Source organism: Merops nubicus, unplaced genomic scaffold, assembly GCF_000691845.1.
Source record: "Merops nubicus isolate BGI_N331 unplaced genomic scaffold, ASM69184v1 scaffold23679, whole genome shotgun sequence".
NCBI lineage: Eukaryota > Metazoa > Chordata > Aves > Coraciiformes > Meropidae > Merops > Merops nubicus.
In genome coordinates, this window is record NW_008629305.1 from 17,181 (window position 1) to 40,525 (window position 23,345).

Consider the following 23,345-nt stretch of genomic DNA (forward strand, 5'->3'; position numbering starts at 1 on the left):
AACACACCTCTTTGCAGGCTGGCATTCTGAGACAGATGTGTAAAACCAGTTTTTAATTATTATATATAACCTATATGAAAAGTCTGGATTCCTGAATACTGCCTGATAGAGGAAGGAACAGCAGACCTGCCCTGGGAGGTTTATAAAAATGACAGAGGAGGAGAGAAAGGAGCTGCTATAATAGACACCTGTATTTAGGACAATAGGACAATAGTAAGCCTGACTGTCTCTCCACTGAAGGCAAATGAAAGAGGTCCCTGGCCTTCATGGGCTACATATTAGGTTTTACCTCTATGTTCATATTCATGAAGGGCAGTGCTGATAACAGACTTTTAATTCCAGTGTTGGAAGGAATTATAATTTTAAGAGATATTGTGTGGTTGATATACGGAAAAGAGGGAAACTAGCTAAGATTTAAGTGGTAATGTTTTTTTTTCTACACCAGGCCTAACATCAAGCTTGGTCCTCCTTTTCTTAATGAAAAAACTACTTTTACATTTTCATAACTATGTGGCCAAGTCAACAGGGAACACAGATCTTCTCTGAGCCCACATTTTTACTCAGACTGCATGGAATTACATACCAGTTCTGAGTAATTTGATGTTAGTACGCAATGCGCATTAAATACAGATAAGAAGGGATAGTTCAAAGGCTTTCAAACTTTTTCAGCAGTAACTCATCACAGTGTCACTGCTGCAGCACTGAGGTTGGCAATGTGTATCTTCAGCAGCAGAGACAGGAATTCTTAAGAAGTGGTATGAGAATCACATTCATGTACTCTGCTAAAAAATATTGCTTTTTTGCCATGAAACACGAATCAACTACTGCAAGATCAGAGCTTAAAACTAAGGTTTTGTGGTCTTGCTCTACTGCTTGGGAGGAACCCAGAGGATGGGGAAACCCTTGACTGGAGTTGTGCACATCTGCAAATTGTGCTCCTCGGGCCAAGCGGTGGCTCTGCGACAGATCTGAGCTAGATAAGAGAGGTCAAGAGCAATCAAGAGCCAGTGGAAAGATGCATGACTCATGCAGAAATTTCTGTTCTATAGTCATTATACATAGCATTCTGGAAGGCCCCAGGATGGAAGTTCTCCCAAGGTGCCCTCAAATTTTTCTGATGTTAACACAAATGAACCTGGGGTTATCCCCCAGCACAGCAAGAAGAGAGGCTGTGGGGCCAGCAAGCCCAGAGTGGTTTCTGCAGTATGTCAGCATGCCAAAAGCATTGTCTTGACATCCCTGATGGTCAGAACAACTAAAGCAGTGCAGGGGCAAATATGCTGTAGGTAAAAAACCAGAGCAGTTCTTTGTTTTTCTCTTCCCACCAGAAGACCAGTGGAAAACCTGGGGAAAAAATGATACATGTTGATTTTAAAACCGGGACAAAAATGTAACTCCATCAGTGCTGTTAAACTTTCCAGGTAACTCTTCTCTTGCTGCATTTCTGTGCAGTTATTTGCATTAGCTATGTATCTAAAAATGCAAAAGGGGAAGACGCATTTAAATGTGCTAAAATCTGGGTCCGCATAAACCACCAAGATGACATCCGCAGAATCTGGACATAAAAGTAACGATGAACAATGAGCCTAATTCTGCTCTAGTTACTGTGCTATGAACCAATATGAAAATCATGGAAAGTTGTGCCTGCCTGAGACCACTTGTCAGACTTGTCACCATAGCTCTGCACAGCTTGCCCAGTACAGCTCTGCACAGAGAAACCATATGCTGTGCTATTATGACAGGAATGAAAAAAAGCTTTATTAAAGAAAGCAAGAGTAATGTACATGTATACGTTACAAAATATTTATGAGATATTACACCACACAGCATAAGCGTGAGTGTGTATATATATGTGAATTACAACATAACATGACAATTTGAGGGAGAAGGTATTATAAAATTTACTAAATGCTTTTAATTAGTAGTATATCTGCACAAGCACATGGCAAAGATAAGAAATAGAAAAAAAAACAATTACCTGAACAGTAAGTATGTTGGTTACACTTCTTGACATACGAGGATTATGGACTTCTCCACTCAGCTTTTCATTAGGTTCATTTTCAGTTTGGGTGAAGAATCTTGAAGCTGTTACAAAAACATATTCCCTGTAGAAAAAGCAGAAGCAACATAGACACACAAACATATGGGTGTGCACACAAACAGAAGGGATTTTTAAATCATAATTTTTGTCTACAGGCACATACAAGTCAAGATCCATGTTAAACTCTGGGTTTTGCACATTTGCAATCCACTTCACTGCTTTGCCCTGTATTTAGAAAACGCCCAGTAAAAATGAGGTTAAATATTATGAACTGATGGTATATATTGGGTGTAACTTCACTAAATTGTGACCTTCAAGCAGGAAATACTACCTGGTTGCCTCGTCTCTGTCTCTGTGGACTCAGCAAGAAGTGCACCTACACCTCCCTGCTTAGAAAAATCTACTCTAATCTACAAGTAGCATCAGCCACACTGTCAGCTGCCGAACAAAGTGCAGGAAGCCAGACAGATGCCTGCTGATACAGAGCAAATCAACAAGACAAGGGTGAGCTCAAGGTGGTGGAGTAACCTTTGTGTGGTTTCATTTCAAGTTAACTTTGCAAGCTCTTGAAATGAGAAAAAATAACAAAGAAGAAAGCAGTGAGCCAGGCTCAAGTCTCAGCCTGTGCAGCAAAATGTGGTCTTTTAAAACATTAGGATGTTCACGTTGTTCAAGAGTGGGATCAAGCAGGTCATCCCTTGAGCAGGTAAACTAATGGACTCTGGGTGTTTGTAGGTGTGTGTGTGTGTGTGTCTTATCTCTTCTCTTTCAGAAGTCTCAGTATCCCACCTTGACCCTCAGGACATTCCTCTCCTCTTCCCACACTGCTTCCCACTTCTGCCTGGCAGCCCACAGTTCGCGATGAGGAGGAACGCTGCCATGGCTCCCTAGCAGGAAAAGCAGCTGACACAAAGCGAGGCCCATGAAAGTCCAGCTTACCTGTGCTTAACCCACGTGTCTGACTCGCTGGCCCTCTCGGTGTAGTTTTCAGGCAGAAAGCCCCGGCAGCCGGTGCGATGCGAGGTCCCGATCACCCAGCCCTCACTCACGTCCGACTGCTGCGTCGGGTCCACGTAGATGAAGTCCCCAGCGTTGATCATGAGTTCGTCAATGTTCTGGGGCTTGTACTGGAAGAGAGCCCTCAGCGTCTAGGGGGGACATGCAGCAGGGTTGGGCTGGCGCCTGGTGCCTGATGCTGCATGTGCCGCAGCAGCTCAGGGCATGCTTGCCCAGGGAGCTACTGGGCATTGCACCCAGCACTACTTTCCACTCTGCAACTCCTAATGGCACTTTGGCAGAGAAAAAGGAAGACACTACCACACTTGCAGTATCTATAAAAATAGACACTTGGTTTTCATATTTATTTTTTTTTTCTGTAACTAGTGCAGACTTATTTGAAAGCAAATGTAACAAAAGTATTATCAGCTATTTTTGTAATTACTTGCAGCTCTCTTGAATATGCCCAAAATCCGATATGAGACTTGTGACAAAGAGATGTACTGATCTGACTAAAAAATATGTTGGTCATACCATAATTTAAATTTGGAAATGAGAACTGGAAAAATGTTGACTGGTTTTAAATAAGAGTCTGTTTAGCAGAAAATCATTAGTGAGAACTGTGCCCTGCTCATGATATTTAATCTGTGCAGTTTTCACCATAGCTGTGAGAATCAAGAAAACATTTTGTTGAATGGAAATTTACTGCAAAGCTGTGATCTGACAAATCCTAGCAAGTATTCAAAGATCATAATTTCCTGTCTCTTTTATTTTCTCATGTTGTGGTAAGATTATTTTTTTCTGCTGGAGTTTGGAATTAGACCTTGCTGACATGCAGGTCAAGCAGCCTACCATAAAGGTAATTTCCACTGACTCATGAGTGTAATTCTTCAATGCAAAGATATACTGGAAAGAACTATGCTTTTTGGAACACTCTACTCTGCATGCACTGATTTTCTTAATTTAAAAAAAAGGCAAAATGACTCTAACAAGGAGTCTGATCATGGGCTCAGGAAATTATGTCTGCTGACAGTACCTGGTAATGCACAAAACGCATGTCCCGTGAGTAGAGAGCAGCTACCCACTGGCAGGTCTCCCTGGGATTAATGCATTTGGCCAGTTCTTCCAAAGTCTTCTGATGGTGAGGATAAAACTTGTGAGCCAATGTAAGGTGGAGCTGCTTTAGGCAGGGCTTCACGTGGCAATCTAGGAATGAAACAATTATGTCACAATATAGAAGCAAAGGTTGTTTAAAGCTCCTCTTCTTGTATTGTCCCACTTGCTTTGCATGACACAGGAAATACCATAGTAATTAGTAGTAGAGTAGATCATAGTTTTGTTGTGTAATAGTTTTGCAGAATGTCATGGTTTTATTCATGCCAGAATAATTCAGAAATCTGCTGGAGTTGTGTCCCTTCAGTCTCCACTGGTGATGCAGTTCCCCTTGGATGTCACTGGAGCTGAGATTGGGATCTATTTCTCAGGGATGCAGTCGGGCCATCTGCCTGAGCCATAACACTATTGGAATGGAGATCTGGGAACAGGGAGCGTTATTTGTGCTACAACCCACCCATTTTGCCCTTGATGGTGGTCCTACCTGCCAGGGCCGAAGCCTCTGATGAGAATGCCTGAGCAAACTCTTTGAGGATATTTGCATGGCTGTCACCAATGAAGAAGCCAAGGTAGCTGGTGGATGAGTGTAGTGATAGAGAAATGAATGGAGGAAAGCACTGTGAAAAGCTGTCACCAACTCGCTTTAAGGTGTCATACAATATTTCCACTTTCTGGTCTTCACACTGAAAGAAAACGGAAGAGGATCAGTCTTTATCCACCAGCTCAACAGCCACTATTGTAGCGTGTTTTGTGCAGTAGTGCTACAAAATGGTGCAGGTGTTAGACTTCCTGAGTAAGACAACACACCTACGAACGTGACAGAAATTCCTGGGATTAAAATCAGTAATATTGGGAAATTTCATCAGCAAAGTAACCTGGTGCTATCACAGGAGATGGAGCCTTCTACAAGGAGGTGTATCTAGCCTGGGTTGGAAAGAGCGAAAAGCTTTTACCACCTGAGAGGTGTGCAGTAACCTGTCTGAAAGGAGGCAGGGATCACGATTTCCCTCTTCAATTCTAAGTAAGAATTTATGTTATTGTTATCCTACAGGTCTTAACTGAAATCATTGCAGCTAAAACTTCAAGATCTCAAATGCTGAGCAACATACTTAGCAAAATGAATGCGGTATCTTTGTCATTATGATCCTTAATGCTCTAATCACAGCAAATTAAAGGATTGTTCAGAGCCATGCTTCCACAAAAAAAAAGTGGCAATTAAGTGATTTAAGAAGTGAAGAGGCAAAGATGGAATTTGTGCCATTCAGCTAAAGACAGGAACATTAACAGTGCTCCAGTTCTGTGCTGCTTTATTCTCCACTGTAGAGGTATTTGCTCCATTTAGCCTTTACACTGGGTGGAGCTGCTGAAAGTGAAGAGCAGAAGAAAAGAAAGGATGTCTACTTGCTTAGGCTGTCTTTCTTTCTTGAGCATTTCTCAGGCCACAGGGAGGTGGGATGCACCAAGGGGGCAATGGGCAGATGGGGCTGTGGGGGTGTAGGTGGTGTGTTGGCACTGGGAGGATGGGGCTGTGGGGGGTTCCTGCACCAGGGTGAGTGCCATGCAGCAAGCTCCTCTGGGGCCAACAAGTCCGGGAGCTGCAAAGGACATGAGGAGTCAGGAAAGAGGAGAGGGCTGGGATGTGAGAAGGAGGTGGGAGCCAGGTCACAGAGTCTCGCTTTCTGCCTGTGAGCACCCAGGTCAGCGCTTGCTGACAGCTGAGGAGCAGGGAATAGTACCAGAGGATGCATTTATCCCTAGAAATATGCAACCTGAAACAGGGCTGAAGTGCATAAGGTGAGGGTTGCAATTCAGTCACCTCTTCCAGGGGCAGGCCTTTAAACTTGACACCTTTCAACAGCATGGCATTTGTTACTAATTGATGATTTTTGTTGTGTATAATTGTGATTAATGGCCACAAAGTACCATTATATTCAATATTTTGCAACAAAATACTCTCTTCTCACTGTCTATACTTAGCAGCATGGTTTAGCATGCAAGTATGACTGGTTAATGTAATAATTTTGTCCAGCTGCTGTAGCTCATGTCTGTTTCAGTGCATCTCAGCTGCAGATGATGTACATGTGCAGCACCATCGACATGCGAAAACTGGATACCAGTTGGCTCCAGAGTTTTTCCAGACCATTGCTGGTCTTTGTTGATATTGGTACACTCACCCATGCAGGAGAAACAGCTCTAGGAAGCTCTCTAGAGGGTTACTCATCATTCAGAAGGCTAGCTAGGAGTACAGTAGCATCTCCAGAACCAGAAAACAGCCCACCAAGAGTCCAGCTCAGGAGCCTTACTTTTATGTTAAATTATTGACAAAGGAACTCAATTGCACTGCCAGACTCCAGTCCAGTTCCCCTTGCTCCTTCCATCCCTGTGCACTCTATTTCTCTCTTTTTCACAACACCGAAGCTTCAATAGAAAGGGTAAAGACTGGGACATGCCACGGTAGCAATGACCTTCTGGCTGGGGCTCGCTAGGGGAGGCAGAGGAACCTATATTCCCATAGGCAAAGGTTCCCGTAAGCAAAATATCATAATCTGTTTGTATCCCATGATAACACTGCCACTGCTGCACAGCTGGCTGAAGGCAACCACTGCTGCCCTGGCCAGGAAGGTTTCACATCCTAGATCATTGCAGCAATGGGCATGGTCTCTGAAGCCTGCCAGGAGCAGCATATGGGGAGAAGTGCTTCCTGCTGGCAGGTATGTGTGCAGCCTGGACTGCACAGGGTTGCTCTGGATGGATGTTAGGCACTCAGCTACCCCAAAGCATCCCACTCCCCCCAGCATCAAATCTTTAGGTATGCTGGTGCCTAAAGCAGGTATCTAGGATGGTGGGAATAAAACACACAGTGCCTACACAGGAGCTGAACGCTCAAATATCAAGCAAACATGCCTGGACCTGGGTTGTGTCAGTTTGATCATCAAGGAGAAATTCTGGTGCCAGACAAAGGCAGGTGTCCCAGCTTCACCAGTAGTTGATATCTGACCCTTGCACATCTTTTGTGCCTTACCGTGAAGAAATCGCAGAGGGTGATGTGTGGAAAAATCTCGTGGGCTCTGTTTTTCCCACACTGGCGCTTGCTCTCCTTCCAAAACTCTTGCAGGTGATGATGCAAATGGCCAGTGGGACACAAGTAAAGAGCATACTCCTGAGGGATTGGGTCATCCAAAGAGGGATCATTGCAGTGGGAGTGCAACCTGAAATCAAGAGAGTATCACAAAGAATAAGTGTGTGGACCACTTACTCTTGTTTCCTGTTCTTGAAGAAAACAAAATAAAAGGTTGTTATTTCCTTACAAATGAAAAGATAAAATAAAAGCTTATTACTTTCTCTTTGAAGTACTAACTAATGGAGAAATTTTTTTTCTGCTTATTTTTTTGTGTACTTTACATTTTACTATGTGCCTTCGTTTCTTTCAATGGCTGAAAATGAAAGACAGCAAAAAAAGATTTTCTTTTAGGTTTTTTGGGGATATTTTTCTCCATTTTTCATGACTGGAAACAGAGGACTGAAGGAGGAAAAAGAAGTAACAGGTAGAAAATGCTGAAGAACGACAAATTGAAAACTAAGTGAAGATTTTTAAAAGCACCCAAAAAGAACTAGCCTTTTTGTTCAGCCCTAATAAAAGCAAACAAGACAAATCAGAAAATGCACAAGCAAAATCAGAAATTTGTATCCCATGTGATTATATTCTTCACCTTGTTCTTCACACGCTGCACATTTGGCTTTGCAGCTATCAGATGGGGATTGTTGGAAAGCATGGTGGCATCCCTGAAAAAAATTTATTTTGTAAGAACACGCCATTCTCCTATGTCTCCTCTGGCTTTTCACCAAGAAAAATAAAGAAATCAAACCAAGCAAAGCAAAACAAAACAAAACACCAGAAAAAGCACAAAAGCCAGAAGAAAGTGAAAGGAAAGACTGGATCTAATTTGAAGGTCGATTAAAGGAAAAAAAAATTATCAACATATGAATAGCCTATGAATACTCTACAAAAGTCTTGGTACAGTGGAAAAAGCATCATAGGGTTCAAGACTAAGAAGGGATTTTGACTCTAGTGATACCTCCCTCTGACCATAAGCCTTTCAGCTTATTTTATAATAGGCCTTTCTCAAGGGAAGAAGACTGGCTGTTTGCTTTCAGCCATTGCCATTCAACATCATTACTGTATGCCTTAGTAACTGCAACCATGGATTTGCAGATGTTTTGCCTATTCCCTTCCTCATTTTATTTGGGATGAAGAGTCCAGGTTCCCACCTTGGGACCTAGGGCTGTTGCCTGTGGGCACACACCACAAGGTGTGAGCACTGTGCTGAGGCAGGGAGGACATTTACCCTATGTGTGCCTCTCAGTGCCTTCCCAGACATACCCCAGTGCCTACCCTCAATCCTGGCTTGGAGCCCAGGAAGCCCTTGCAGATGCAGTGAGGAGATCTCGCCAGCCACACCATTAAATAAGCAGGAGCCTTAAAACTGAGAGGGGTCTGCCCAGAGCAGCTGTTCCCATGAATTGACCCACATCACTGTGGTAAAAGTAAAGCACCTGCTTCTGCCAGAGACTGCCCTTCCTCCCTAGGTTTTCTGATTTACACCAGACCTTCTGCAAATAATCTCACTTCCCAGAAAAAAAGTACAAATACAATTATTTCTTTCTCTGCATGAAATTAAAAAAAAAATATATATAGTGGGGGGTTTATGGCAGCTAATTTTGAATTCAGTGACAGAATCAGCAGATGAACAAGGATTTTTAGCCAGGTTTAATACAAAAGCACTCGTTAGAAACCACAGGGACTTGCCATTTTGCAGCATCTTCTATTGTCTTTTGCCCAGTAGCAGCCAAGGCTTTTTGCCTAGAAAGAAAACAAAAATGGATTCACCAGAATAACAAAAAAAACCCCACCACCTCATAGAGAGTAAAGAATGGACTGTGGTCACCAAGTCTATTTTCTTACACAGACAGGACCTTTAACAACTAGGTTACTCCTGGCAAATATTTATGTTCTTGAAGCTCTCCAGATAGTTTTTTCCACTGCATGTCTTCAATTTCTTGAAGATTCGTAACCTGTCCTCCCCACAGGAAGTCCTCCTTTGTGTTCTGGTGGCATTTCCTTAGCAACCCTACCGACTTTATGGATTTCCTTAGGGTTGGGTAAACCATCCACACACCGTGAGAGCAGAGTTGGCTTGGTTCATAGGATAACATCCTGGTTCAAGATGCTAGGCCCAAGCCCATACATATCAACAAAGCAAAACATACTTATATTGGATTTTGCAAATCTGGATTGAGGATCTTCCATAGACCAGATCTAAGAGAGACAGATCTAAGCTCAGTCCAAGATGGGGGGCAGTATCTCACGTTTCTCTCTGTTAATGAAACAGTCATACTCTGGGATCAGATTTTATTTGCATTTCCTTTTCTCACTAGAGCTTTCGAAATACCAGTAATGTTCTTCACATGAACAAGTCTTTGTGACTAAATGCCAGGTGGCAGGTGAAGGATTCCAGTGTCTAAGAATCACCTGCACCCATGAACCCCATTTCCAGTCCTTCTTCTCAGAAGAGATATGAAGAAGTAGAGACAATGGACACAGAGGAAAACCTGTTAAATTACCTGGACTTCTCTCTTAAGGCCATCTTTTCTAGCCACTTGGTCCTGAGGACATTGGTTCATTTAGGCTCCCCACTTTTTTATCCTCCATTCATCCCTGTGACACCTGAGCATGCACCAGCAGTGCAATGAATGCATTAAGCAGCAGGACTCAGGTTTGTCCTTGGTGTTTCCTTCTACCTTTATGTCTTCTTTCTAGTGGAAAAACTACACATGGGCTTGTTATAAACATTTAAATGTACTTATGTGTATGTACAACCATGCCTGGCTCTCCAGTGGGGACTCAACAAGGATGAGCGTGAATGTGAGTCTTTCCACTCAAGCTTTACCTTCTGCCATTCTTCTCTGTAAATTAAATCTGATATGGCCTAATCAATGGAAAACCATGTAAAAGCTGGCCTAAGACTAATCTGTGTGCTCTGTGACTGAATACTGGAAATTTCGTTTCCATGCCTTTGCTGGCTTCTCCTTCTCCATCACATCAAACACAGCTCATGAGTTTGTCATTCTCTCCATGCAGCCCTTCCTGCCATAACCCATTGAAATGTCAGCGCCTGCTTCTGCTCGACCAGTGATGCCAGACTTTGTCAGCCACTTGTTATACCTTAAAGTGAGTGCTTTACCACTTCGTGCCATGTTGCTCCTCCCACTTGGAGAGAAACTTTGTGCAAACAGTCCTGAAGCCAAGTGGGATTTGATGTCAGTTTTTCTTTACCAGAGGGCCTGCAAAATCATAAACGTAATAAGGCAAGCAAGACCTGAGACCATGAACTGTCATGCTGCTCAGTACTATCTTCTTGCTCATTTTTGGTCCTCTCTGTGCCTATTCCCATCTTTTGTCTCATCAGATATGTTGGCTGTAGGATGCTTTCCATCAGGATTTGTAGAGCCCTTAGCATCATGAGAGCATTAGGCTGTGACTAGACATCCTATACTTCTAAGATGACCATTGAAGACTGAAAAATAATGCATAGAATAAAATCTGTACATACCAGTTTCTCTTAGACAGGAAGGAGGAACAAACTATTGAAAATGTGTATTAAAAATAGTGTCTTTACATTGAGAACAAACCGGCTTTTCATTAAAGCAGAATCTGCTGACACGTTTCAGCTCTGTGTAAACACAAGAGGAGGCCCATTTTGTTGACCTGATGCTAGGCTTGATCCTGACATATTTTGTTTTTATTCTTTGGGGAAACATTGCGTTGGCAGGCTGGTTCTACATTATGAAAGATTTTGTAGTATTACCACCCAGTCTTGGTTATCTCGGGCCAGGACATCTCAAAAGAACAACTTTGCAGTACCTTCATTTACGGTTCTATCCAGGAACTAAGGAGAGACCTAAAAGATTTTCTAAAAAAGCAATCAAAATTATGAAGGTCTTAAAGTCAATAAAAACAAATAAGTTAGAACATAAGATGCTTTTGGAGAAATTTTGTCATTTTTTGTCAATTTGCATAGTACTTCTGCCACTGCGGATTGATTTTGACCCGGGAAGTACAAAACCATCTCAGTAACAGCAGACAGCCTTTCAAAGGGGATTTGAAGACCCCATACAAGACAAAAGATTCAAAAACTAGTCATTACTTTGGGTTGACCCAACTTACATTATTAGTAGAGAAATGATGAGCCAGGCTTTCAGCTACACAGCTAAAATTCCACTGCGTGTAACTGGGAATGAGGAACTCACAGTTTCCTTGTAACCTGTGCGTATTGTATATAAAGTTGATACACTAAACACAGATATACCTAAGAAAACAACACAGTCCTTATGCATGGACCCTTTTAAATTTGCTTGATTTTCAGCCAAAAGGGAGAGATATTGCTCCCCTTTCTAAAATAGTTTTATTAGGGCATCTTTTGTCATTGAAATAAAAACATATATTTCTTGAACAGTTTGAACTGAAGTGTCTGTACTTGCTCTTCAGAAGGCAGAAAATCCTCCCCAGAAACTACCCTGTACAAACAGAGTTATGTTTTGGGGAGAAGTGACCAGTACTTTTTTATTAACTTGGTTAGCTTTAACCAGTTAATTTCTCATCCATTGAGTTTGCCAAGAATAGGGTCTTGTTATTTCCCACTACTTTTTCTGGGTACAAAATTCTTTTGGAACAAGATCCTGATTCAAGACAGGAAGAAAAACTGAGACTTATGTAGCATCTTGTTAAGGAAAGCTCACTCTTTTAAAACAAATTCCAGTTGCAAAATCCAGCAGATCTTTCCCAGGCCTGAAAAACTTTGGGCAGAGGTTACGTCCATGTTTAACTCCCTTACAATAGCAGTGGTTAGCAAAAAAAAAATGAGAGAGGATATAACCCAAGAGCAAATAACGGACAGCAATTTCTTAACTCATTGTGAAGCCCCCAACCTGAAGATGTGGAAGGGTGTGTGTCTTCAGATATACATAGCATTTATCAAAATGTCTTCAGAGCAGGCTGTCTTTGCAATACAAACAATACACCCCTCTCTACAACAAATTCAAAGCAAGACAGGTCTGATCACTGTATAAAGACATAACCCTCAGGAAGCAGGACACTCTCTTGGTGTTCAGGATCTTATGAGAAATACCTCATGTCTTAAATACCTCTTACGGTGCAAAGGTAGCTGAACACATTACTCACGCGATATGAGCCGGGAATCCTTTGGTAAGGAGCGACTCAAGGAGAGCAGAGGTGCTTTTTCTCCTGTGCTTGTTGGACACCTTTGCATATAGCTGTGTCTCAGCCACTGCCATGTCCTCCTTTCTTCTCTTGACCCTGCTGAGTGCTGACAGAAGCTGGGAGATGGGAGGAGGGCACGAGGAAAGGAGGGCGTAAGAAAATGAGAGAAAGAGAAAGAGGCGGCTAAAATAAAAAAAAACCTCAAACCTCTTGTGATCTTTTCTGGCAAAAGCTGACATCCTGTTTTCGTAGCATCTATATCTCTGAGGGTTTTTTTTTATGGTCGCTAAAAAAGCAAAACTGATACACAGGTTTTTCCCTTTTGCCGTAGCAGAACAAGACTAATAGTCCAAAGGTAAATACCACAGTCAGGATGGACTTGCTGAAGGGTCTGAGATGGGATCTTTTAGATTTTCTTTTTAAATTGTCTTCTGAAAGCCAAGGGCTGCTATTGCAGAATGGAGGAAGCAAGCAAAGATGTCCTGCAGCATGTACAAAGTTTGAAGGCCATATTATTTCCTTTTGGGCTCAATTTTTATGTTCTCTGGTCCCTATAGATGCCTCCTGCTTTGGTCTTCTCAGCCAAAGATGATGAGCCAGCCAACTGTACAAAGTCAAACCAATGTCTCATCTAGATATCATGCCTTGAGGGTGGGCTTGGAGCGGCTCAAGCTGGCAGCAGGGCCTGTCCTATCTGGTGGTGTTGGTCTCACCACAGGACCCTCTGCAGAGCTGTGCTGGCTGGTCTCCAGGCTTTCCAGCATGTCCAGAGCAAGTGAAGTGGTTGGGGGACAATTTTCTCTGGCCTGTTCTGTTCTCACTGAAGGTACCACTGTTTCCTGGGAAAGACAGGACTTCTCATCCTGTGGACTGAAAGGATCGCCTGAGTTGCTATTTTCCTGAAACGAGTACTCACTTTCTCCCCCTTGGCTGAAGTTCCCTCTGGGGCACCTGGCCCATTTGGGCTGTTTCTCCAATCTTCTGTTTCTAAAGCCTAGTGGGGAGAGCATCAGAGCACTGTGAGCAACAGAAAAAGTGCAACTTGCTTTATAACTCCTGGTCTGCTTGCTGCTTTTTTTTTTTTTTTCCCCCCCATATGTGCCCCTGTATTTGCTTTTTCCATGGAATACTGCTGAAAGAGTGGCATAAGAGAGGATGAAGATCTCTTGATGTCATGGTCTAGATGTGAACTGTTAACAGGACTGGGACATTGCATCCTTTCCTTTCAAAGTGCCAGTTTCCATTGTGCACAACAAAGGGACTGCACAGCTTCCCTCATTGCAGCTGTGGTCCGGGAACATGGGGTTTGTTGTGGAAAACCTTCAGTTCTTCCTTGGTCTCACAGGATCACCCTTGTTTCACTGACACCGCTGTGGCTTTTTGTTTCATCTCTCCTCCTCCTCCTTCCCTCCACCCTCTTCTCTGTCATCAATCTCTCTTCTTAGTAAAAAAAAAAAAAAAAGCCAAATTATTACTATTCTTGAGCACTTCATGAAGCTGAGAATACATTTTAATTTTCGAATTCCCAGAGTGAAAACTAGTTGATATTTCATAACCATGAGATACTGCTTACAAGGTACTTCCAAAATATAGCACAATGTTTAATTATAAAAGTTATCTATAACTAAAGCATGAATCTTTTCCAGAAAACCTCTCGAAGTGTACTCTTTGCTGCAAGCACAGAAACAAAGGCTGAGCCGAGTGGAGGAAGAGCAAGGTGAGCCTATGAGCCTCGTGTGCAGAAGAGATGAAGCAAATGGGGCTTCTGCCACCCACAGCTATCAGCAAGCTCAAGTTTTGATAAAAGATGAGCAAGCGCGAGCCTGTGCAGTTTGTGGTGCTTCTTTGCTGGGGGGTTACAGAGAGGTTTGCAAATACTACAATATTACCTGACACTCTTAGGCTAATTAAAAAGCGTGCTGAATTTTTATCTTCCCCTTTCCATAGCCGTGCCACCCAGGGCTACCCGATACCCCTCTCCAGGTTGAATTACGCAGGCTGCTGCCATAATGCTGTATGCAACAGATGACTGAAGAGGCAGATGTGGGTGGCTCCGTGAAAACCTTTCCAGAGCAGACTGGCTTAGCAACCTCAGAACTGTCTTTTGGCTTCTTTTGATAATGAAGAAAGAAAACAGTTTTGCTTTTAGCTATGACTTCTCAGGAAGAGGTGAGTGAAGCTTTGGGAGGATGTGATATCCTCTAAATAAAAGACATATCAGTGTTTAGCTTTCGTGTAGCATACTTCACAATGCTGCTTTGTTTCCCCATGCACCAGTTAGAAGGTTGGGTATTTTTTAATACTTAAAAATCATGCACAGAAAGCTGTCCTTTTCCTGCCTTAAAGCTATCACATCCTAGATAATATTTAATTTATGTTCACTGAAATGTGCCTGAAGTTTTGTCAAACGGAAGTGTCGAAATCTTGTAGTTGTTTGCTGGAAAGTGAAAAGATATTCCAGGTGACTTAAAGATGTAGTGTTGCAGACAAAACACATATTCTTTGCCTAAAATGAGTCACTGAAAGCATTTTCTGGGGCTGACTGTAAACACGCTGATTTTACAGCTCTATTGTCTTTAACAGACCTGGGTCTATTTCACACCACTGTGAGTTCAAAATTCTGATTCCTTTTACCAGTTACAGTGTGCAGAACTGGAGTCAGAAATTAGCATTTGAAAACTATTTATCCAGAATTCTAGTGTAGCCCATTTTAATTGCTTTTTATTGTGTAGAAAGTGATGAAAGGTTTTCTGGAGTGTAATTCAGAGGGCCCCTGAATGAGGTTCCTGTCAGGTGCAGTGCAGGTGTCATATGCTTTTTAGTCTTTCTTGTGTTTCCTCTTGCAATTGGAGATGAGGGCATGGATTCACACCCCCAGAGTGAGTTATTATAAAGTAGCTATGGTGCTTAAACAAATTTAAACAAAAATTAACTTCAGCAGTTTGCTGGCAAGTCATGGTAAATATCTCATCTAAGGAACATTAAGTACATAACAATGTACTGTGTCCAGCTCTGGAGTCCTCAGCACAAGAAAGACATGAATCTGCTGGAGTGGGTCCACAGGAGGGCCACAGAAATGATCAGAGGGCTGGAACACCTCTCCTATGAAGAAAGGATGAGAGAGTTGGTGGTGTTCAGCCTGGAGAAGAGATGGCTTCAGGGAGAGCTTATTGCAGCCTTTCAGAACTTAAAGGAGGCTTATAAGAAACATGGGGGCAAACTCCTTAGCAAGGCCTGTTGTAATAGGACAAGGGTTAATGGCTTTAAACTAAAAGAGGGTAGATTCAGACTAAATACAAGGAAGAAATTTTTTACAGTGAGTGTGGTGAAACACTGGAACAGGTTTCCCAGAGCGGTGGTAGAAGCCCCATCCCTGGAAACATGCAAGGCCGGGTTGGATGGGGCTCTGAGCAACCTGATCTAGTTGTAGATGTCCTGCTTATTGCAGGGGGGGTTAGACTAGATGTCTGTAAGGTCCCTTCCAACCCACACTATTCAATGATTGTATGTGATTGTATGGCTCAATGACAACATTTTACAAGATGATTCTATTTTTTTTTTCTCCTGTTGAGTTAGGTACAAGAGACAAATCCCACTACTGGAAGTCTTGAAATCATCTCTGTTACAGAAGATGAACCACCAGTACCAGAAATTCAATTTTCCTTCAAAAGATTTTTCTGCATACCACAAGCAAAAGTGGACCCCAGTGCAGATGGATCTGGTAGGGATACTGCACAGCTTTCTGACCTTTGTAATCTAAATGGCTAATTTAGGTGTTTAGCCTTGCAAAACTATGCTTGCCCACTCAGTCAGAGAAAGCAATCACTTAGAGGAAGAAGAAACACAATCTCACTCTTCAAGCCATGAGGTTTGTCAGCATAATGCCACGTCATGACACCTTGTGTCAACTTGCATACACGAGCATTTTTCACAGCCAGATTATTCACACACTTCAGCCACACACCAAATATTTGCCCACGCTTTTCAGACACATTTTTTAATAACTTTATTTGAAATTTTACCGACCTGGCAATTGGTCCATTAGAAAACACAATACAGCAGCCTTGGAGGAACAGCATGCATGTTTGCTACTTCCCAGAGGTTTCATGGCAAAAATAACTAAATAATTTTTTTTTTTCCCCAAATAATTAATTTCAACAGGGGCAGACTGAATATCAAGGATGAAGACAGAGCAATTTAACTTTCTAGTCTGTTAGCTGCTACAGCTGTCTAAGATTTTTGGCATACCAGACCAACTCCACTGCCAAAACTAGTTACTCAGCTGCTGCTGAGAGTGTCTGTGTAAGCTGGGATTTACTTGTGTGTCTATAAGCACTGGGAGACACTCCTCATCCTTGACCAATTATAAGTGTCTGCCAACCTCAAATTCAAAGCCTGAAGAATGAGGGGTGAGGAGCTGCATGTACTAAAACAGACTATAAGATTCTTCCAGTTCCTGTATGTACCTATGACTGAGCCCTGCATGTAAGAGTTTGCCCTTTGTATATCATCATATATTTCAAACAAGTGAACTGTTCCTTATTTTCAGTGGAATTTGTTGTTGTCTTCTGGATTGACAATACCATTATGTTGAGGTCAGCTATGGAAGTGGCTGGTGAGCAGGACTGGTCCAGCTCATGAAATATATTTAGCAATTACTACTGATGTGTATTTTAGTTTTAGATGTATCATTTTTTCCTTTAAAATTCAAATTTCAATCTTAAGGCATTGCTCAGTTCTCCCCTTGTCTTTATAGCAAAACTTTGAACAGATCACTTTCTCCCAGATTTTTTAAATTTCTGTTATCCCAGACACAGTGCTCAGAGAAGTGTCCAGATGGGGCTACAGCTGGAGGTAGCACTGGGACCATGGGCTTGGTACTGGCAAGAGACTGGAGGCAACACAGGCAGGAATGGTCATAATGAGGAGACTCAAACTAGTTTGTTCTCTGCTACTTCCACTGAAAGAATTTATTCATTTACTTGAGTTTTCTCAAGTCTTCATAGAGTATACATGTATTCTGCACACAGGTTTGATTACACAAATAAATCAGATCTGAATTCAATTTTTATCCTGAGACTCAGGTTTTCAGGAGAGGTGCTCTTATACTTGTAAAGGTCACAGTGTTATGTAGGCCACAAAAATAAAAATTTAGAGATCATATTCTTGATTGCATAGAGGACAGGCCAGGTACTCTGTAAGGGCACGACTCAGAGCCTTCACGAGACAAATGCTGAAGGGGTTTCAGAGAGCACCATCCATATCCCCAAAGCACTTGGAGCCTTCTCAGCATCTGAGCTGGGGTGTCTGAACCCCTCCAGGTCTGGTCAGCTTACAAAGTGGTTGCAGGTGCTACTACTACCATCTAGTTTAGCATTAGAGGGATCTTTTTCATTGCAAACTCAAGCCAGTTTAACTTCACAGAAGTTGTTCTCTCTGGTTTCTAGGAGATATTGAACCACCTTCGCTGTGCCATGTTTTTGTCTCCCTAAAATACTTCCCGTATATCTGTGGCTTATTCCTTGCAGTAATCCTTGCAGTTGCCATTGGCCTGGGTGGTGAGTACAATTAGTTATTCATTAAGTTCTCACTTAACCATTCAAACGCTTAATTTTTCATAAGCCTTTTACTTAGAATGGAATTAAACTGCTACTGTGAATTGTTTGCTGAAGTAAAAAATTTTGTTGATGTCATGGCTTTAAATTTTATTTATATGAAGCGATAAAATAGACCTGGCAGTTATGAGAGCGCTGGTGTAATATCTACAACACTGGGGAACCTGCAGCTCCAGGAAACCTTTTTTTAGTAAAACTTCACCCACACCTCTTGAATGGTGAGCTAAGTGGTTAGAAACTGGAGGAAGCTTCAGGTAGCACACACCATATTTTTATCCTGTAATTCACTTCTCTAAGCTTGTTTTCAAAGAATTAAAGAACTTTCCCATGTCCCAGACATCTTCTGCAAAGGAGAACACAGAATGAATTAGTTGGGACTGGAAAGTTTGACTTGCCCAGGTCTAGGTTCCAAATATATTGATGCTGAAGCAGCACCTTCATGTCTGCAAGAGCGATAAGCTTGTGGGAGGTCATGTCATCCCCTCAGGAAGAGTTTATTAGCTGTATTTTTCAAGGGTCTCCTTGCTTTGCTGCAGAGGGGCTGAGGCACCAGGCAGAAACTTGCCCTGAAATGAAACACACTGGGCAGAGGGAGCTGGGAAGGAGTCAGCACAGACAGCAAGGCTGGCTCATCCTACAAGTCATTACTAATGGATGAGTTTAGCAGCACCATGTAGCAATCTCCAGGTTGCATTTTGAAAGTTCCTAGGGTGCAGGAGTTGTCTTTTCCTTAGCAAGACAGAAATCTGGCCAGATAATGGAAGTCAGAAATGTTCGATGAATATCCAAGTGTGTTTCCATCACCCTGTTTTCTTTCATTCTTGTTAGTCCAATACAACTGCATTGGGAAGTTTCGCTGCCGATCATCCTTTAAGTGTATCCAGAAATCAGCCAGGTGCAATGGTGTCTTCAACTGTAAAGAAGGGGAGGATGAGTACGGATGTGGTAAATTAAATTTGATTATAAACCCCTCCTACCTCCTCTTGTAGCATCTGGCACGTTATAAAGAAATGCATGTTGTAAAGGGTTTGGGTGAGACAAGGAAGATAGACACTGATGGATTATCTTAGTCACCACTCCAGAGGAAAAATCTCTCTGAGGTATGGATATACAGTTTATAAGAAATCAGACTGATCTTTCAATAAATATGATGATTGCTGAATATTGCCACTGTTATATCAGGCATGTTTCTCCATTAGAAGTCCAGATGCAAAATTTTTGGCTGCTAACCTTTCCTCTGCCTGCAACGTATAGCATCACTGCATTAAGGTATGCATACACAGCACTCTCTGTATTCACTGCCACATAGTTGCACTGTGTTGGTTTTGGAGATGGCAAAAGATTGCTGCTTCGTGTGTGAAAAGTATGGCCCCATGTCTGAGTTTTTCTCTGGAATGGTTCTGGGCATCACAGAGACGTTTTGAGTGGTCTCTCCGTATCCTGTGCTATGGAAGATGACTGTGGTGTTTGCAGCCACTGGAGGGGAAGGATGCTAATAATAGTAAGCAGAATAACTGATTATTTAGATCAGTGCAACTTGCTCTTGTAGCTCTGACCCCTGTACCTTCAAGTAAGGAGGCAGCAGAGCTTTCTATCTGTGCAAGATGATAAATGACAAGAACCATGAGCTTTTGGGCCCATCTAACCCTGCAATGCTTTCAGCCTTTGGCGTGTTTTCCCCAGGGAGGCTTCAGGCCTCTGTGGAGCCTGTGGGCAATATGTCTGCTTTTCTTGTCTGCCTTTGCAAAGCCATAACACTGACCCATGGGTACCTGCCGGAAAGCCCTGTCCAGCAGTGACCTCCCTTCTTGGTCATGGCCTCCCTTCTCCTGGGAAGACCATGTAGAGGTGGCCTTTCCCAGGTCCAGATGCCTTCTGCTCATCCGAGGCTCTGCACTCCAGCAGTGGCTGTGGTGTGGGGTGCAGGGGTGAGTAGGACATGGAGAACAAAGGAACCATGGATGTTGGCTCTGTACCTGGGCCTCCTGCGGTATTTCCCTCTCAGTCTCTTGGTCAGAGGCAGCTTGCAGCCGTGATAGCTCCATGGGGTGCCTCAGCCCTGTGGCCAGGCTAACATGAAGAACCACCCGTGGGGAAAGGCTGTGTTGAGCAGAGCCAGGTTGGCACAGGGAGGCAGTCCTTAGGGACCGAGCCCTCAACCTCCATGACTCTCAGCCTTTACACGCTCATCAGCCCAGACAACTCCAGCCCCATTTCAGCAGAGGGAAGCAGGTAGGAAATTCCACAGGAACCCAGGGGTGGCAGGGTGGAAGTGCATCCACCTCTCTGACTGTGCTGTGCAGCTCAGGAGGTGCCAACTACCTCTCATTGCTTAGTTTGATCACAGATTTACTTGGTGCCAAGCATCTGCAGCTCCAATGCACAGCAATCAGCAAGAGCTGCTCAGGCTCACTGGAGGGCAAAGCAGGCTTCCCCATCTCTATTAGAGCTAGCATCCCCTATTCATCCCTAGGAGCACAGGCGTTTTTCTTCTGGCTCTTCTACCTCAGTGTAAAGAAGTTCCCTTCTTTAAGGGAAAAAAACAAACGCACAGAAAGATTTTGTCAAGAGATTCAAATGATGAAAAAGACAAGTAGTAAAAACTCATGTGAGCCAAGAAATGTGGATGCCACAGTGGTGCATTGACACTGTTGTGTACCTGCTGTGTACCTGGTGGTTCTTCCTCACAATTCATTCAGGCTTTCTTCTCCTGAATCTCAAAGTCAGGTTGAGTGGCAAGAAAGCAGTGCTGCAAGTCTTCACTTCTGGATCCTGGCGAACCGTCTGCTCTGATGACTGGAAGGTAGAATATGGAAATACTACCTGCAAACACCTGGGTTTCTCAAGGTATGAACATAAAATGGAAGAAACTTTGTTTGGCATTCTTGAACAAACTGAGGCTTTCAATCTTTCTAATGAAATTGTGTATTAGTCTGTGCTTTAAAAGAAAAAAGAACTTAAGAAACCACCTTTGTGAATAATATGGCTGAGGAGATTTGAGATGATATGGTAAATAGCCTTGGATACTAGGAATAGTCCTGAATGATAGCTAAATAAAATAGTTTCATTAAATCTTCCCTATGGAGTGCAGGTGCCTGAATCTTACTTGTCTCTAGTAGCTTACAGCCTGTCAGAGAAGGTCTAAAAACATTTGAACATTTTTCCATTTATTTTACTTCCTCTGTAGGAGAATTTTATATACAATTCATGTCATGACATCTGTTAGGAATTAAGGTCTGCCTCATAATTAGACAGGAAATTTTTACTAGATTGTTCCTATTATTGAAAAAGAACCATATTTTTCACAAGCTTTCACACATTCGAGAAAGTTTGAAGCAGTGACTTGCAGTGATGCTCTATTATTTCTTAACAATGACAACATTCTGATTTCTGCACGTTGTAATTTTCAGTATAAAACCTCTTTGATTAAGTTCTTGTTGCGTTTAAAACAAAACACATCTCAACTGTAAAAAAAAAAAAAAAAACCCAAGAAAAAAATTACTAGTTATTCATCCTCAGTGCTGCAAAACATAACTGTAGAAAAAAGGAAACAACAAGCTTGTTAGTACTTCAGGAAATGTGCCAACCAGTTACAACAAAAGCTTTATTGCAGTATTAGAATTATAATTTATTTTCTCTGCCAGTTAAATGCCTCTCAGCATGTGTGACTTCCACACATGATTATGGCAAAAATACATGCACATTATAAGAAGTGTTTCTTGGGGAGTATAGGATTACTTTATCAAGTGTCAGAATCCAATTATTGTGGCTGCTACACAGGGTTTTCTTTAGCAGAACCACTGAATTATTTAAACAGATTACTGAAATGCTGTCTGAGGAAGCTGTGTTTATGGTTTATTTGCAGTTTCGTGAGTTCAGGTTACCTGCCTGTGGCTGCAGTCGAAAAACAGTTTCAAAGACATTTTGTATCCCTCAGCCACTGGTTGTCAGCTGACCAAGCGACATCCCTGCACAATGCAACTAACCTCAGGTATGCCTCAGCTTGTTCATCCTGACAGAAAGATATTAACCAGTAGAAGGAGAATTACTAACAGTTTGAGATTGTTGCCTGTTTCTTCAGTCACGTAGTACTTCCTAAGTGATTGTTATGCATCATAGACCAAGTTTCAGTAGCAGTCTTGCTGGAATAGGTATTAAAAGCCTGTTCCAAGGCCCATTAAAATCAACAAATGCCTTAAAATGAGTTAAATGAGCTCTTTGAAAAGTCTGTTTGTCCCATGATCCCTTTTTTTTTGTGCAAATGGATAGACACCAGTCACTTACCTTTTTCCATTGTGAAGCAGTTTGTTTCAGTTTACAGATCCCTAGATATTTCCCAGTGGACTTACAAACCCTTTATGGTCCATTTCTTCCTCCTGGCAATTGCTTGGTTTTCTTAGTTACCTTTCACTGATAAGCAAGCTATGGGTCCAAGGAGACTACAAATCACATGTTGAAAATTGCTGATGAGCCTCGCCTTGCAGAGGAGCGAACTGCTCTTCAGCAGGGCAGCATATGATTTGTAGACTCCCCATGGTGTCTCACCTCCTAGCTTAAGTGCTCAGTGCTAATCATGGATGAGTCCATGACTTAGTGCTCTTTCAATACAAGTTACTGATATTTATGTGCACATAGCTGTATAGGAAGATGAGACCATATTAAAAAACAAACAGCATTGTGAATTGGAACTAACACTGCACTGTTTTTCCATCTTAGAGAGGAATGTGCTTCTGGCAATGTGATCATCTTAAAATGTTTGGGTAAGAATTAGGAAAAATGAAAATAAAATCAGAAAATGTCCTTATTCATCCACTTCACAGCAAGAGTTCAGAGGAATTCTGGAGCACAGGATGTTCCACCTCAACATGAGGAAGAACTTCTTTACTGTAAGGGTTCCAGAGCACTGGAACAGGCTCCCCAGGGAAGTTGTGGACTCTCCTTCCTTGGAGACTTTTAAGACCCATCTGGATGTGTTCCTGTGTGACCTGCCCTAGAGCAGATGGTCCTGCTCTGGCAGGGGGGTTGGACTCGATGATCTCCAGAGGCCCCTTCCACTCCTTACATTCTGTGATTCTGTGAATTGTGTACATAGGGCATACTACATCATCAGTTTATCTTGCCAAAGAAAAGTTATATTTCTTATATAAAATTTAAAAGAAATTCAGAAAGTGAGAATGGTCTGGGAGGAAGGCAGATTTGGAGCATCAGGTAGCAGAAGCATTTTGCTGAGAATCACAGTAGGAAGTAGGTGTTTAAGGATTGTGAGCTGAGTTCATGGACTGATACTCTAATTCCAACACTT

General features: G+C 42.4%; 2 protein-coding genes across 2 annotated transcripts in view; one reads left to right on the forward strand and one right to left on the reverse strand.

Annotated features, from left to right (window-relative positions):
* The window catches only part of UBASH3A (ubiquitin associated and SH3 domain containing A), a 21,661-nt gene extending 9,159 nt beyond the window's left edge, over window positions 1-12,502 (reverse strand). The window contains exons 1-8 of the mRNA XM_008946958.1: window positions 12,390-12,502; window positions 8,958-9,011; window positions 7,173-7,359; window positions 4,635-4,833; window positions 4,074-4,243; window positions 2,981-3,189; window positions 1,979-2,105; window positions 1-26 (exon numbers count right to left, since the gene is read on the reverse strand). The exon at window positions 1-26 is cut by the window's left edge and continues 89 nt beyond it. Of these exons, the coding sequence (XP_008945206.1) occupies window positions 1-26; window positions 1,979-2,105; window positions 2,981-3,189; window positions 4,074-4,243; window positions 4,635-4,833; window positions 7,173-7,359; window positions 8,958-9,011; window positions 12,390-12,502 (1,085 nt within the window). The remainder of the gene's footprint in view (window positions 27-1,978; window positions 2,106-2,980; window positions 3,190-4,073; window positions 4,244-4,634; window positions 4,834-7,172; window positions 7,360-8,957; window positions 9,012-12,389) is intronic.
* A 2,077-nt stretch (window positions 12,503-14,579) lies between these two features.
* The window catches only part of TMPRSS3 (transmembrane protease, serine 3), a 17,321-nt gene continuing 8,555 nt past the window's right edge, over window positions 14,580-23,345 (forward strand). Inside the window, exons 1-7 of the mRNA XM_008946960.1 lie at window positions 14,580-14,597; window positions 16,005-16,149; window positions 17,876-17,986; window positions 18,872-18,988; window positions 20,767-20,890; window positions 21,909-22,034; window positions 22,760-22,803. Coding sequence (XP_008945208.1) covers window positions 14,580-14,597; window positions 16,005-16,149; window positions 17,876-17,986; window positions 18,872-18,988; window positions 20,767-20,890; window positions 21,909-22,034; window positions 22,760-22,803 — 685 coding nt within the window. The remainder of the gene's footprint in view (window positions 14,598-16,004; window positions 16,150-17,875; window positions 17,987-18,871; window positions 18,989-20,766; window positions 20,891-21,908; window positions 22,035-22,759; window positions 22,804-23,345) is intronic.